The sequence below is a fragment of the Arabidopsis lyrata genome (assembly GCF_000004255.2).
Source record: "Arabidopsis lyrata subsp. lyrata unplaced genomic scaffold ARALYscaffold_8, whole genome shotgun sequence".
Taxonomy (NCBI): domain Eukaryota; kingdom Viridiplantae; phylum Streptophyta; class Magnoliopsida; order Brassicales; family Brassicaceae; genus Arabidopsis; species Arabidopsis lyrata.
The window spans coordinates 12,981,763-12,998,659 of NW_003302548.1; the positions used below are offsets into that span (position 1 = coordinate 12,981,763).

A 16,897-nucleotide genomic window follows, 5' to 3' on the forward strand; every position below is an offset into this window, starting at 1 on the left:
GCTTAAATGTAGGTTTGTAAGGAGTTGACCAAACATTTTTGGTTTCATTCGGGTATCCATGGATATCGATTCGGTTCGCTTATTACCCGATATCCAATAGATAATGTGACCGAGATCAGTTCGGATACTTAGTGATATCCATAATCGAACCGAAACTCCTTTTTGGTTTGGTTCGGTTCTTCGGTTTTGGTTTTTTTTGCTCAGGCCTAACCCACACACACAAAACATATACAAGACTACAACTATTTTCACTATGTAAAAAAAATCATAATCACACTAATTTAACTAATGGAGTTTTCTTACAAGAAAATAATTACATCATATCAGCAAAATTAACGAGTTATGTGAGGATAACTCCCTTTTTAAACATCGACCAATTAAGTTATTTCACAAGCTTTTATTTACCAAGGTTATTTAGCTAAGTAAAACCCATAATTTAATTATCTAACAATTCCTCTTTTTATTGATTTTATTTAATAATTTTTATAATTTGAGCATATAATAATATACTAAATAATCTACTAATTGAAATATCAGCATACTATCAGTGGAACTATTGTATATAGCTGTCTGTGTAGAAAATGAAGCAAAAGCTTAAATATTCTAATGGTGAGGGCTCTAAACTGGTACACAACTATTTACTTCAAACTTTTCTATTTTAAATTTCTTAGAAGACCAATGGAAAACAAAGCTTGCAAATATCAACAAACGAATGGCTAATTTACAGAGACAGAAAGTAAAACACAATTTTACAAGAGACTTCCAAGTGACTTGTCAGGCAAGGAACCATGTGAAACTAGCAAAGTAGCGTAGAGAAGCTGATTCCATGAATCAGGAACTCCAGGTAAGCACCAATGGCTACAATCTTGGAACATTCCAGCTGCAGGAGTACTTCCTCGGGGGTCGGCAGGTTGTCTGTAAACCGACGGATGACCATCGGTTCTGTACCAAGTCATCTTCGTAATATTCATGTAAAACACAGGCGTTTTCATATCCGAGATCACCGATTCCACAACTTTCATCATCCATGGATACACTCCTGTGTATGTCTCGTTCTGTATCGGTCTTGTTTCTCCATCGCATTGTCCTCCGTTGTTCCACGCCCCTTTTCTGCAGTTAAAACTCAGAATCAAAACTAACCCTAAACCGTAAACTCTGTTGCTTGGATTGAAAGAAACCTATTCAGACCTAAAATGTGAAGAGGAATAACCAACGAAGAAGACTCTGGTTTTAGTACTGTTGATACTGGAATCAACCCAATCAGCCCATGTATGAAGAGCTTTTGTGTAAGCTTCTTTCACTTCTAATCTTTCGTAAACTCGATTTCCTTCCTGGAAATAACCTTTCCTGAAAATCGAAAAACCCGTTAAGAGCTACGAATCGAAAACAAAGAAGAAGGTTCTGTTCATCATAGTTTCATACCCTTCATAGGTTTTCTGGTGAGTCCACCAGTGACCAGTGTTAAATATAACAATGTCTGCGTTTTTGTGTATCTTCTTAATCGATCGTTGAATCATATCGAGTCTCAGTGTCTCTCTTCTCTTGCCGTATACATCTAAAACTTCTGATTCTTGAACGAGGAATGGTGATTTGATGAAGTCAATAGAGCATTCAAAGTCCTAAAGAAGATATCAAAATTCATCACCAAAACTAGAAATTATCCAAAGAACCAAATGGGAGATTCTGTTCTGTGATACACTTACTTTAAACCTGAAACCGTAAAAGCCTTCGTTATGAAGATTACTCTGTTTTCCAGAAACCCTAGAAACTCTGTTTTTGTCTTCCAATGTTGACCTAAGTGAACAAACCAGAGACTCCCACATGTTTCTATTCAATGAATCTCCAACAAAAACAACTCTTTTCCCTCTCAGAATCTTCAGCATCTTCTTCCCATCGAATCTAAACAGAAACCAAAACGAAAACAGAGTCACAAAAGGAAATGGCAGAATCGTAATAAACTCGAGAACAAGAACTGACCTTGGAATCGAGCATCCATGAGGTTGCCATCGATGACGGAGAAAACCCGAATCAGGTCGACCATTTTTGAAGCAATTGAATTTATCTTCAATGAAAGGACAATAACCAGGAAGATAAACCGGTTCAGAATCGTCGAAGACCCAAGTTCCATCAAAAATGTCGCAAGAAGTGAGTTCTTTAGTCTCCGAATCAATCTTTGGCTCGTTGATTCTTCTGGGAGAAACAGAGGAGAGAAACATAGTTGTGTCTGAAGCAGAGGAAGAAGAAGAATAAGAAGAAGGAGAAGAGAAGAAGTTTGCTGCTGTGAGAAGACGAGAGGTGAAGCTAGAGACGATGAGCGATGGAGAGAAGTCGGATAGAGAAGAAGATGAGAGGAGGAAGAGAGAGATGAAGAAGAGAGACGTAAAGAAGATTTGTGTTGTTGATGGATGTTTCGTGATGAGGAAGAGATTCTTTAGATCCGCCATTGAAAGAAACGTCGACGATCTTGTTCTTCGTCTTCTTCTCTGTTTTCTGGGAGAAAGAAAAAGAAATCAATTAATGATCTGATCTCTTTGGAGGGAAAAGAGAGATCCAACGGTTGAAAATTAAATCACTTTTTATTTTTATTTTCTTGTGTTTCCGTGTTTTATTTTGTATAAAACTAATTAAGTTGTACTTATGTGTGAACTTGCAGAATTAAGTGTGTACTTAAATTTTAAATTTCGAAATAGAAAACTGAATTACGATGGATTGTTTTGAGTTGATGATACTTTCAAGTTTTTTTTATTATTTTAGAAATCGGTTTTGTAGTTTTTCTTTCAAATTAACAAGTATATTGTTTGCCATGTAAGGATATATTCTTAGGGTCATACATAAACTTTTTGTCTCCTATTTTCAAGTATATTGTTTGGCATGCTGAAGTATTTAATTAAAGTTGCGTGGTTGAAAAAAAAAGTAGAGAAATTTTGATAAAGAACTTTCTATTAAGAGGTTGCTCCCTGTGCAATTTGGTAGAAATCTCATCTAGTATTGAGGTTGCTCCCTGTGCAATTGGAAACAATTTGGAATTTGTCTCCTTCTTTCTTGTGGATTCAGTAGAACAATTTGGAGCTTGGCCAAAGCTAGATTGAGGTTGCTCCATGTGCTGTTCCGGCACTAGGAAAGCATATTGTCTTGGTCCAGAGCCGGCCACGACCTAAGCAATATAAGCGGTGGCTTACGGCCCAATTTTTTTTTTTTTTTTGTTACTAAATTAATCAAAATAAAAACGTAACAGAAGTATGTGATTGTGATTTTTAAGGATGTTTAAGGATGTTTTCATTGAGGTTTCTGAATATGATTTTGTTCTTGGTTTTTGGAGATTGGTTTTGATGTTTTATGTTTTTTGCATGTATGAATTTCTGTTTCGTTCGTTTGAAGTTAAAGGAAAAATAGTATTATGAAGTAGTGTTTTAAAAGGGGGTAAGAAAAAAATTTCTTGAGTAGGGCCTTCCGAACACTGGATCGGCACTGGTCTTGGATCAAGTTAAGCACCGCTTCTTCTCCATATATCATCAGAAATATTGTTGCTCAGGCCACAATTTATGCTATTTGGAAGTAGAGAAACAATCTTCTCCATAACTCCCAGGTCATTCGCCGTCCGTCATCTTCAAAACTGTAGACCATGAGATCATCACTTCCATCAACCCAAGACGTCATCGAAAAATCTTCAGAAATCTAATGAGTTTGTGGTTGAGTTAAAGAAAATCTGTGTTTGAGAAACATTTTTGTTTCCTTGTTTTTTCTTCTTTTTTGCCAAGGAACCAAAAACTTTAGGTAATCAACAAAGTAAATCCAACCCATTTTCATTTCATATGATATTTACTCGCTTAGCAAAAAGAAATTAAGGAATCTCATCTAGTAATATAGTAATAATATTATTTGCACATCAAACTTAACTCATCTACATAACTATTTAAAAGTACTCTTTAAAGAGTATACAAAGAGATCGGTTTATATTTATTGTATTAATTAGATAAGCAACATATATATGTATATATGATAATGGCTAAAATTAAAAATTAAGAAAAGTCTTAGAGAAGCAATGCAATGGTGAACAACACAGTCCCAAGCAACGGTCCAGATTTTGACTTTATCTTCTCACTTCTATTTTCTTCTTCAGCTTCAATATGTTCCAAAACGTTGAAATCACCTGCATACAATTTATTTAACCTAACATTAAACAAGAAAACGAAATAACCGGTCTAAACCAGATCAATAACCGGTCTAAAGAATTGCAAACCTCGTTCAGGTCCGTAGCTGCAGCCAGACTTGAGGGTTTCACGGATGTCGTGAATTGTTGCTCTGTTAAAGAATCTGTAGTGATGAATAATGTCTTCAATGCAATTCAAAGCCAAATGTGTTTCGGAGAAGCATGGTCCTTCGCAGAACTCCTCCGTACTCGCCACCGGAATATTTAGGTCTCCGTTTAACGTTAGCCTCCATGTTTCTTCGCACTCTCTATATATCTGCATTGTATTTGGGAGTTTAAGTGAAAATTATAATCAATTAAAAATAGCCAAGACCCAAGGATGAGAAGTTAAGTTATAAATAAATAATATTAGATTGAGTGTTGGATTTTTAATTTTTAAACTAGTTCGCAGTTTGCTTGTCTTGCAAGTAACTAGCTTTAGATTTAATTACGTGTTTCTCATTTAAACATTCCAAAGCTTTGGCAACTATCTCCGGTGGACCTTCCCCACCTAAGCCGCCGCCGCCACCGCCTCCTCCGAAGCCTCCGTTAACACCACCCCCACCTAATCCTCCTCCTCCTCCTCCAAAGCCTCCGTTACCACCGCCACCGCCTAATCCTCCTGCTCCTCCTCCTCCAAAGCCTCCGTTACCACCGCCACCGCCTAATCCTCCTGCTCCTCCGTTACCACCGCCACCGCCTAATCCTCCTGTTCCTCCTCCGCCAAAACCTGTCCCTCCGCCGTTAAGTCCAGTACCACCGCCTGTCCCTCCGCCTCCCACACCAGTCCCACCACCGCCAAATCCTGTCCCGCCACCTCCAACTCCTCCACCTGCACCTCCTGCCTCTGAATCATCTTCTTCACTATAAGTGTTCCCTGTAATATTAACATTCTTAAATGAAGTAAACAAAATCCTGCAGCACAAGTAACATATATGGGTGTGTATAAATGAACGACTGACCTTGAAAGGAAACTAAGAGGAAGAAAAAAACGACAAGGGTCACTGAGATCCGGAGCTCTCTGATAAATGAAAACGCCATTGCTAAGAGTTTACAAGAATTAGTAAATCCTTCTTATATAATTCTAGTTAAGTGTTTATGGAAATTTTCAAGACTTGTGATGCAAGTAATAGACTCTAAGTTTCTTGATAGGGTTAAAAATATACAGATGAGAATTTTGTCGCAGCCGAGTAAAAGTCATTACCAACCCCCTCTATGTTTTTACTTTGCCTATTGTAAACCATTTTATTGACTGCCATGAAATTAAACCATACTAATTAGGAAGAAAAGTAAAATCAAACCTAAAAGTGATCTCAAGATCCGACACGAAAGAAGGTGTTTTTTTTTTGTTTTATAGCCAAAGAAGGATCTTGAAAGCATTTACATAAGTAACTAACATAAAAACATATTTCAAACCAAACAAAAAAAAAACTTAAATACATATTCAAACCTAACCTAAAAGTGACCTCAATATAAATTAAATGAATGTACTTTTAAAATAAATCTCATCCACCACACCAACATCTTCACACCATTCCATGAACCTATAGAGTTGCGCGAGTGAGTCATTTACGACTTATGCCCAAAGGTCCAACCAAAAACTCCTCGTCGAACAACAGGCCTGTAGAAAAAATACTAAGAGAAACTAATACTGTAATACATATATAGACAAAAACAGAAAAGGAAAAACACACACAACGAACTTTAGGGCATTAGTAATTAAATAATAACATTTTCCAAGATTATCAATATGTCAGAGTGTTCCATAAACAGAGTGTTTTGTTCGTTTTAAAGACATGAGAATGATGATCCAGTATATATCAATTTTTTCTTCTTCTAATTTCGATATATATATATATATATATATATATATATATTCTAAAGATCCAGTATATATCAAATTTAACATTTACTTTCATTTATCTTTAGTTTCAACATTTTACAAGGGCTCCTTGTATTTCTTATGTTGGGAGCCACAAGTTACAATAACTTTGGTCCAAAAAAAGAAAAAGAAAAAACAAACACACAACCAAGAAGCAACCCTTTGGTGCTTCTTTACAGATTCATACTTTTCTTGCGTAATTTCTCAAGAAAATAAACCTATCTCGCTATATAATATAAGAGGAACCAATCCACTTTGTTAAAATGATTTCCTTATTTGTTGTTTTTTATATGCCTCCCTCAAAGTTGTGGTTGGACCAAAATAGTATGTTTAAGGTCACCAATGTGCAGCTTATGTTTACCCATCGGGATTCTCCTCTTTCCATACTCATCCACTACACCAAGATGCTTGCAAGCATCAACATCAACTCGAACGGTCTGTTTTGCCCCTGCCATGACATGAACCTTCTCAAACGCTATCAACTGTTTGTTCACACCCAATCCTTTTATTCCGTTTTTCGGCGGCTCGGCAAAGACAAAAACCGTGTGTGTTCCGTCGAATTCACCGGTGTTCGACACTTCCACGTGGAGGGGCATTTTCGGAAACGAATTGCAGTTGGTGTGAGACACTTTGATGGAGTGTGATGTAGAGTTGAGAATGGCATTGGCAGAGTTGAGATTGGAGAGTGAAACTGATAGTTGGGCCAATGGGCTTTTAGCCAAACTATTAGTGAAGGTAGTGTAACTTAAACCGAACCCAAATGGAAACACCACTGGACCTTTGTAAAATCTGTATGTCCTTCCTGGGTAATTTCCGGATGCTCTCATGGCCATTACCGTCATTGGCACTTTAGCCACATAATCTTGTGGATACCATGTCATTGGTAGTTTTCCTCCTATCATAAGATATATAATATTGAATGTTACTAATCAAAGCTAAATATTCATTACTTTGGTCTAAAAGAAAGCAAATCATTATCAGCAGCTACGTACCGGGATTAGCAGCACCAAAGATGATATTGGCGATGGCAGCTCCACCCGCTTGACCCGGATACCCGGCCCAAATGATGGCAGCAACACGTGGATCATTCTTAGCGAAGGTTACATCGATTGGTCCACCACTCATAAGAACCAAAATCACTGGACCTCTAGAAGCTTGAGCCACACGGGTCACTAGGTCTTGTTGATAACCCGGTAAGAGAAGCCCAGTTCGATCTCGTGTCTCCGCCTCTATAGACTGATCTAGTCCCATCACAAGAACCGTCGCGTCGGCTTCACGCGCCGCTGCCTCAGCCGCACCAAATCCTTGGTTCCCTTTGCACGCCACACCGGCACAACCAGCTTGGTGAAGTGTCCTCGCGTATCTTGAAATTCCTTGCAACGGCGTCGTATAGGCACATGCTTTCCCTGCATAGTTTCCGATCATAGTCTCAGTGACGTCGGAGTTTGGACCAATCACGGCGACGGTGCGGTGGCGCCTGGGGGAGAGTGGAAGTGAGCGACCAGAGTTTTTGAGAAGAACAATTCCCTGATGGGCTGCTTCAAGGGCTAAATGTTTATGGGCCAGAGAACAAACATCTCGTGGCCCAAGATTAGCGTACGGCCCAAGATTACCATCAAACATACCAAGTCTCATTTGGACTGTTAATGTATTAGCAAGTGCTAAATTGATGTCATTCTCCGTTAACAATCCTTTCTTCACCGCACCTTCCGTGAAGATCGCCAAAAACGGCCCACAGTCCAAATCCAAACCTGAAAAACGACACGATGTTTTTCGTGTCAAAATTGATCAAACGGTCCATATGCAGTAGATTTAACATCAACAACGGAGGAGGAAAACAACTAACCGGCTTTAATGGAGGCGGCGGCAGCTTCCTCCGGAGTGCTAGTGTAATGTTGTTGGTTGAAGAAAACATCAACAGAATCACAATCTGAGACAATGTACCTATATACGTATGCATTGTTATTATTAGTCTATGAGTCAAATTGATATGAACCGTTGATTATGTTGACTTTAAAACACTTACCCATTGAGACGCCATTTACCACGAATAGTGTTCTTTAAGAGATTTTCATCAGCACATGTGGGCTTTCCATTGACTTGGTTGTACGAACACATTACACTCGCGACCTTTCCTTCGTAAACACATGATTTGAATGGCACATTGTATGTGTCCTCTAAATCTTGTTGGGTGACCTAAATCCAATAATCCATCATAAATATTACAAACAGCCAATTCTTAAGAAAAGTTTGAATAATTCACCATTTTAGTAAAAAATGATTGTTAGGAAATAATATAATTGTAGCTTGAAGATACTAATCCCAAAATTGTATAAGTTTTTAAATTGTTAGTTCTTTGAAAAAAATTGTAAAAAAAAATCACTAGATCAAGTTTTGTTGTATTTATATAATCTTTATTAACGGATCACAAATTTCTTTTAGGTTTGAGCCTTTGAGGTCCCAAAATCTTAGGACCGAACATGCACCTATTAAGCTATCTCTATATTAGTATAATTTAATTTAACGTATATGGTAGAACAAGATAAAAGGCAAGGGGCTTGGGCCAAGTTGGTCCACATGAACCAATAAGGATAAGATTCTCCACCAATATTACATGAGACTATGCATATGACACATCACTAAGTCACGCTGTCTATTGGCTTAATTAGCTGTTATATATATTAGGCAAATGTTTTGTTTGTATCTGACTGTGACATGCATTCAAATCTATACATATTTTACTCATACAAGGAATTTCAATTGAGTCGGATGAAAAAAGGCTTTTGCAAGATTACGAAGTGACGCATATTCTACGGAACTATAAATAACTAATGACTAACGATTGAGATATATCTAGATTTAAGCTATCTGCTGGATTTAACGAATGAAGTCATGAAACAAGATAAAAGACGAAAGGCCTTATTAACAAGAAAACGCATATTCAGTCACATCCAATTCGTTACGTGGAGCTATAACTAATAGAAAACGACATAAAGTAGAGCTTTCTAATTCGAGCAAGTTTATTTATATGTTTAAGCAAAAAATTAAGTATTTTGTTTTATTATTTCTTGATAACGAAAATGAAATTTGAAATTGATTTAAATCAAGAACCACTTAAATTGTAAGAAAAAAGTGACTCACGGGTTCTCTTATTTCCACAAAAATTATAAATATATAATGTCGAATATCTAAATTTTAAAGAGTTTTAGCATTTTTAAACCAAACAAAAAGAAGTTTAGCATCAAATGAATGGTGGAAATATAAAGTTGAAATTAAACATGAGGTCAAAACTTCAAAGTTCAAAACACACAAATCTAATAGTTATTAAGGTGAATAATATTACCTTAGCGTTGAAGTGGAAACGGTCGACGCCATTCCAATTATCAAGATCATAAGCAGTGTAATGTTTGCAACATGCGGCGACTTTAAGGCGGTTTCCGGCGGCGGTGCCCTGAAGTCCCCGGACATAGCTGGCGGCATATTTTGCAGCGACGATAGGGTCTTCTCCGGGAGTTTCTTGACCTCTGCCCCACCGTGGGTCCCTCAATATATTCACATTTGGACTCCAATATGTCAGACCGGCCACGCCTCCATTGTACATAGCTCTTGCCTCATCAGACACCACCTTTTATTCATTTTAAATCATGTCAATTTTAAGATATTCTCCACATACCTTTGCTTTTGTTGAAAGGTATAAATATTCTTCATATATAAACCATATGTTAAAAAATATTATTTTTTATATTCACTGGTTATAGCTAGCTTGCCCATCATCATATTAATTTATATAGACGTCATTAATTGACATAAAAATATATATATATATATATATATATATATATATATACACGTAATATATCATAAAGTTTATAAAATCAAAGTTTGGTTTAACCCATAAATTTATATATTGGTTTTGGATTTGATGTCTAAAGGAAAATATATCGTTATTTGGATTTTTACTAACTCTTTCTGACTTATTCGATAGACTCATGTCGTAGTCAGATAAAATTCAAGTGAATTATATTTTTCAAGATTTATATATTAAATATAGAACGTCCCACTAATCAAACGCTAGTGTATGACCGCTACGATGTCGATGTCGTTTTTTCACGTAGAGATATCATAAAATTTAGTAGTCTCTTATTTTTTATTTTTTTAAAATGTATATAAAAAGTAATATCCGTAAATTATCCTCACCCGTCCGATCTCTTCCCATAGAGACTGGTTGAAAGAAGCTGCGGTGGTGATGACCTGAGGGAAGCTGGTGGCGCCGGGAAAAGCACCACCGAACTTAGAGCCAGGACCAACGTCGGAAACGCCGTGGAGAGCCTCGGACCACCACTCATATCCTCCAATACCAAGGCGTGGAACGGCGGCAGCATTGTTGACGAGGTTGCGGATCTTCTCCTGCAACGTGAGCCTTCCGATCAAATCTTGAACCCTCACATGGATCGGTACATTGACCCGACAGAACCGGAGCGTCCGGGTTAACCCGTTTGCCGGGTCGCATGCAAAGAGTGGGCGAAGTGACTCTGACGAGTGAACCAAACATAAGAGGAATACAAGTATAACGACGACTTTGTTGCCGATTAATAATGGTTTATTATTACAAGACATGTTTATATATATCTGTGTTTTGTGTATGTGTGTTTGTAACTATATGTGTGTATACATGTGATGTTTGTGTTTTTTAGTTTTCATGTGATAGAAAGTGAATGTGGTATTTATAGAGAAGTCTTCGGCGAAAATTGATGACAAGGGATAAGAGACTCTTGTTATGAACATAAAATAAGATAAAGATAAAACAATCTAGTTGGACACGTTAAGCAAATAAGATATATATCTCAAAAGAAGAAAAAGAAAATAAAATTGTTGAAAACATTTAATAGTTTGTTTTCCCTTTTTTCAAAAGCGTCAGTTTGGTTTTCTTTCCTTCAACATTATTTTTACGTTTTCTCAGTGATTATACATTTGTCAATATTTACACTAAAGCAATACCAGTGAGATGATGATTCTTTGAACCCGCACAACGTCTCATTTTAATCTGCTTTAATAACATAATATATTTATCATATATAACAACTAATCAACACGTCAATTAACCTGTTAAACTTTTTCAACGTTAAAGACTCATTTGTTGTTAAGTTTTTTTCAACGTTAAAGAAGACTCATTTGTTGTTAATTAATTATATATTGTTGAAAGTTGAAACCACCTACCGTAGCCTCCAGTCATGTCCATGCTTGGACTCGTCCCCCACCGCCGCCACTACATCCGCTGATCCGCATAACCCCTAAAGCTAGTTAAAAAATATATTAAAACTTAGCTCATTTAATTGTTTAATGGATTTAGTGTTACATATTACAAATATACATTTAATTAAATCTTAACTCGCTCTTTGCATGCCATTATACAGCTAACAAACTACTTCAATTTTTGTTAGTTTTGACATAAAATATTTGTCTAGATAAATTATAATTCTCAAAACAATTTTAATTATACAAAACATTTGGGGCCTTGGGGGTAAACTATCAATGTTTCGTAATCAAAAGTTTCATATAATCTCGATATAAATATTTAGTTGGTGGGATTTAAAAATTACTTTTGGTGGCATGTAAGATTATATGAAACTTTTGAAAGATTTATAATGGAGTTCTCCAATTATATATATATATATCCAATTATATATTTTAGTCATGAATGATAATTATAAACGTTTCAAATGGCAAAATATAATACACGTTTTTTTTTTTTGCAGTTTTAATTTGAAGATTAATCTTAATTTCAGTCCTCTCCTCTTCATTTATAAAAGAAAAGTAAATTTAGATGCATAGGCATGGGAACAAACCACGCGAACAAGGTCGTGGTCAGACGAGGCGATGATCTACTGGAAACAAATAAATAAACAGAAAGAAGAATAATTATGTATTCTTCTATCATAACATATATAGAAACATTTACACATTTAGTAAAATACAGATAAAAAAAAATGAAACGTAAGACCTAATAAAGCTGTGAGACAGAGAGAGAAGGTTGTCACGGGTCTCGAGTATCGATCGACTCTCCACCAAATAGGCCAATAATAAGCATCTAGTCATGTTGCCCACACTTCTTTATTTCTTTTCCGAATTGTTATTTGATTTGTTGGTCTTTTTATTATTAGACATTTCCAACAGAACAGCTTATTTATTGTTAGACAATTACCAATTATTAAAATAATTGACCCATAAAATAACGACGCTGGTTTCGTTTATTCGATTATATACTTGTGCTCTAATACAACCAAATATTGCTTCGGTAATGAGAACACTAGAACGAAGTATTACAGAAATCTGCTCGTATTTATTTCTCTTTGATTAATTAAGGACATTTTCGTTCGAGGTATATTGGATACGAAACTTTATGTAAATATAAAGACTTGAATTCTTTCTAACAGCTTCTCATTTATTCGGTGAAAACGAATGACTACCATTCTCTCATTGACAACACTACAACAGTTTGACTGTTAACGACAAATTAATAGTTAGTTAATTACTAGTCAATTCATATCAGTTTAGTAAAATCGAGATTTAGACAGAAATTTAAATCAATTTGTAACAAATTGTTAATTAGTTGTTTCCTAATTCCTATTGTACCAACAATCGAAATATCGGATATGTTGATCACTTAAGACGGGAAGAGTTTTTATTAACTGTAAAAGATAACAGCAAGAGATGATGAAATAGTAAGAGATAACATTACTATTGGAGATATCTTAGGGAGCAAGATGTATATCTTGCGGATTAACTATTAAGAACCGTCAAAATCCATTTATGAAGTGAATCTGTGAAACCTAAACTGAAGAATATTCTAAAAATCATATTATGATCATAATGATTAAAAGATTCAAAATATTTACTTATTCATGTTTATCTATTTTCCAATAAATTAGGTTAAATATAAATTAGTCTATATATATAATATTAACTTTCTTGAAATCAATAACACATAATAAAGAGCTTAATCGACTCACATGGTAATACGAGAATGTACATAACAGTTGTGTTATAACGATTTTTCTAACATACCTTCTAATGGGTAATATTCTAAACGGTAATATGAGGACTTTTTCATCGAAATTGTGTTTAATTTTTTTTTCCCAAAAACTTTGTATTTAAATGGTTCTTATGTATCACTTAAAACTTTAATTATATCATTTGATCGATTTTTCGTTAAGAAAAAATTTTCTATATAATTTTTTAAAATATAAACTATTTTGATATAAACTTGTTTTTCGCTAATAAAATACTAACGAAGCATACCATATGGACGTTAGTTTCTCGTTCGTATAGACTCTAATAAGTACATGGAGACAAATGGTTTGTACTTCTCTCATATTTGGTATATCATTTTTGCATCTAAAATATTTAGAACCAAAGTTCTCCATGCACCTAATTAAGACAAAAGAACAAATTACACAAGCTTGGTAAGGTTGATACAAACAAAAGCCAAACCATAAAGCTACAGAAGAAAAGAAAATCGACTTATGAGTGTATATAACGTAAAATAGGAATCTGAAATGGGATTGGTGGAATGATTTTTAACTGTACGGTTCACAAGTGCTCTGAGCAACCAAAAAAAGTTTTACAGACACGTGAGTCAAACACTCACTCGTGACCCTTAAATTATACTTTTGTTCCAGAAGTAGCAGTTAATACTTTTTGTCTGTCTATATTCAAATCATGAATTTGATTTTTATTTATTTATTATTCACTCTTTTGAAACATAAAAATGAACTAACTCAATTTCGAATTTGAATGGCCATAACAAATAATCCGGATTAGAAAACTCTAAAGAAATAATAGTTGAAGTATCAATGTTTCTAGTAATCAAAAACCCATAAAGATGAAATGATGGAGAATATATTAAAATATGTAAGCAAGTATCTAAAAGAACATGTGCCGGTAATAATAACTCATGAAAGGAGCTAACATAGTTTCAAACAATTATCTTACGATAACAAAATGATTAAGCAATTAATGCTTGTTAAAATAATAAGCAAAAAAATAATATCAAAATCAAAGTAGATATATACTACTCCATTCAAACGTCGTGCAAAGTATTGGGTATTATTTAATATTTACATGGCAGCTTCAGATCAAGTATAGTGATATAAAAATCAATTACCAATTATTAAAACATAATTTTAAGTTATATGAAATAATTCAAGGTTTATTTTCTTATAGATGCAAGCACATTTTTTAATTGTTTTAATTACTAGATTTTTTATACATGGAAGAAAATTTATAAAAAGTAACATGTTTGAAAAAAAATATGCTCAAGCAGATTTTTGTTATCGTGTTAGTAGAAACTAGAAACTAACTTTTTCTCGAAACAATCGATAAAATACCTTTAGAGCATCTCTATCGGGCGTTCCTAATCTAAAAATTAATTATTAAAATAACAATATAAAAGAGAAAACATAGGAAAGAGAAGAGAAACGTCTCTTGTTCTACAAACGTTAAGAGACGTATCTAAGTATGTGTCATTAAACTATTAGTTCAATTGTTAAAAAAAGATTAAAATATTATTATTCTTATTTTTTGAGAAACGCTCCACCGTTTCTACGAATGGAGGTGCTCTTATATTCACGTTTCTCTATTGAAATTTACCTTAAAAGCGGATATTTTTTGCATGTACGATGAGTGAGGCAAGTTTGGGATTACAAATTTATGGTAAATTTTTTGATGGAAGTTTTACGAGATGCAAAAATATTTAAGACGATGGTTAAGACTGATAATATTTGTATAAGACTTTGAATTTTACATATAAAAAATATTTACCATTCAAATGAAGAAATGAACTGTGTTTATTTATGATGAACACGTTAAAATTCCTAAAAACCTGGGAAAGTTTCCATAATTTCAGAAAACATGAAAAAATTTCAAAAATTAAAATCTCTTTGTTACTTGAAACATATTTATATCACCAAAAACATATTCACCTATGCTTAAATTTCTGAAATAATATATTTTCTAAACAATTCCATGCCAAAGTTTCTAGAACTAAAAAAAAATTGAAATAATAAATGTGTTTTGCATCACAAACGAAATTGTAATGAATAATATTACCCACAATAATAGTTTTTCATTTGTAAACAGTAACTTTTGTCAACTCATGCATAAGCAATTTCATGAAAATACTAATTACTGAATGGACTATAAAAAAAACTTTATGTGGATAAACTCTCTGTTATCTACAAATGTTACTTTTTTTTTCTTTATGTTATCCGCTTATATTCCTTTACATTTTAATGTTCTATCTAAAACTGGTTAGTAAACCTTTTTTTTCGGGGCCAAAATATGTGCTCATCCTAGTATCCTACGAGTACGCCATTAGAAAAATCGTACATTAAAAATTGAAAAGAAATAAACGTACATTTCTACCAATCAAACAATATAGTTATAACCCTTGTTTGGAAAATCGCTAGGGTTTAGTCGGGCGCTCAGTATGGATCTAGCGATTAATCGGAAAATTGGATTAAAATCGGGAATTAATCGGAGATTAGTTTTAGGGTTATTTTAATATTTTAAAAACATATTAATCTAATATTATTTTCAAAATTGCACTAAATACATAAAATTATATTTTTGAGATAAATTTTTATGATTTTTTATTAAAATTTGAACATAAGTTATTGTAAAACATCACAAACTCCCAATTTAAATGATCGAATAACAAAAATAAAAAGGTTTTTTTATATTTGGAATCTAAAAATAATCGGGATATGTAAAATTAGGCGGTAATCGAATGAGGTGGGAAGTAATCGGATTAGGCGGAGAGTAATCAGGTAACTGATTTCTTTAGGGGATTAGTCATTAATCGAGACGGATAAGATGAGACTAGTGATAAAAGGAAAGTAATCGGGGTAGGCGGGGATTTTTAGAACAAAGATTATAATCGTAACTTATACAGAAATTTTGTATGCGTGTACGTTTAAATGAGTACATCTATATGTGTGTATATAAGTTGGTTATTGGGCGATGTGAGGGGTCGGAATTATATGTAAAATAAAGTAAATAAATGTTTTTGGAAAAATTATGAACAATAAAATAAAAGAAAAGAGACATTCATATGATTCGATATGTCCGTTTCCGTTAACCTTCTTCTACGAAATTGATCACGACATTACTGTGCCACCTCAGCCTCGCAATCCAGGTCAATTCGTGTCAATCCACACAAACAAATAATTTCTTACAAAAATAGTAATGAAAAAGACATAATCATGCATATCTAATTTATCTGCATCTTGGGGTGATCAATTAATGATCGTCTGTTTTTTTTTCCTTTTTTAATTAGACTAAACAACATGTAGAAAGAAAAATATTTGAAAATTTATACTAACAAGTCAAATTGTGTTGAATCATTACAAATTTTATATGAAGAGATCTCGTCTAATCAACCTCGAAACCGATAATTCAATCGGTTATTAATTATTACAAAAATCATTACTCGAATCTCAATCCGAATAATTGATGCATCTAATATTTGATATAGATGTGGTGGATATAATAAACAAAACAATCGCATTAATGATGAACGGCTATATCTCTAGACAAACTTATACAAGTTGGAAGAAATTTAAGATGATATATATATATATGGGAATCTCAAAATAACAGAAAAAGATAATTTTGGATAAAAAAGGTTTGTGGTTTTGCTTGGAGGCATTGCCAACTAACAATATCTGTCTCCATATATCACTATTCATAGATCATATCATATGCATGCACAATGTACGTATACATTCATAGATATGCTCTATATTTTTATTTGTTCACAAATAATT

The 16,897-nt window shown here is 34.0% G+C and overlaps 3 protein-coding genes across 3 annotated transcripts; all 3 read right to left on the reverse strand.

The window, feature by feature from the left end:
• Positions 1-596: 596 nt before the first annotated feature.
• Positions 597-2,643, reverse strand: LOC9301804 (protein trichome birefringence-like 4). Its single transcript, XM_002865684.2, has 5 exons — positions 1,978-2,643; positions 1,704-1,899; positions 1,423-1,619; positions 1,189-1,347; positions 597-1,110 (listed from the first exon to the last, which is right to left on the reverse strand). The coding sequence occupies exons 1-5, from the start codon at positions 2,442-2,444 to the stop codon at positions 750-752; spliced, it is 1,380 nt and encodes a 459-aa protein (XP_002865730.1). The 5' UTR covers positions 2,445-2,643; the 3' UTR covers positions 597-749.
• Positions 2,644-3,841: 1,198 nt separating this feature from the next.
• Positions 3,842-5,648, reverse strand: LOC9301805 (putative glycine-rich cell wall structural protein 1). The gene is made up of 4 exons (XM_002865685.2): positions 5,152-5,648; positions 4,642-5,066; positions 4,241-4,466; positions 3,842-4,150 (listed from the first exon to the last, which is right to left on the reverse strand). Exons 1-4 carry the CDS (start codon positions 5,228-5,230, stop codon positions 4,032-4,034), a joined length of 849 nt encoding a protein of 282 aa, XP_002865731.1. The 5' UTR covers positions 5,231-5,648; the 3' UTR covers positions 3,842-4,031.
• A 435-nt stretch (positions 5,649-6,083) lies between these two features.
• LOC9301806 (beta-D-xylosidase 1) lies at positions 6,084-10,882 on the reverse strand. Its single transcript, XM_002865686.2, has 6 exons — positions 10,269-10,882; positions 9,415-9,696; positions 8,098-8,267; positions 7,918-8,015; positions 7,064-7,822; positions 6,084-6,966 (listed from the first exon to the last, which is right to left on the reverse strand). Exons 1-6 carry the CDS (start codon positions 10,686-10,688, stop codon positions 6,371-6,373), a joined length of 2,325 nt encoding a protein of 774 aa, XP_002865732.1. The 5' UTR covers positions 10,689-10,882; the 3' UTR covers positions 6,084-6,370.
• Between the last annotated feature and the right edge of the window lie 6,015 nt (positions 10,883-16,897).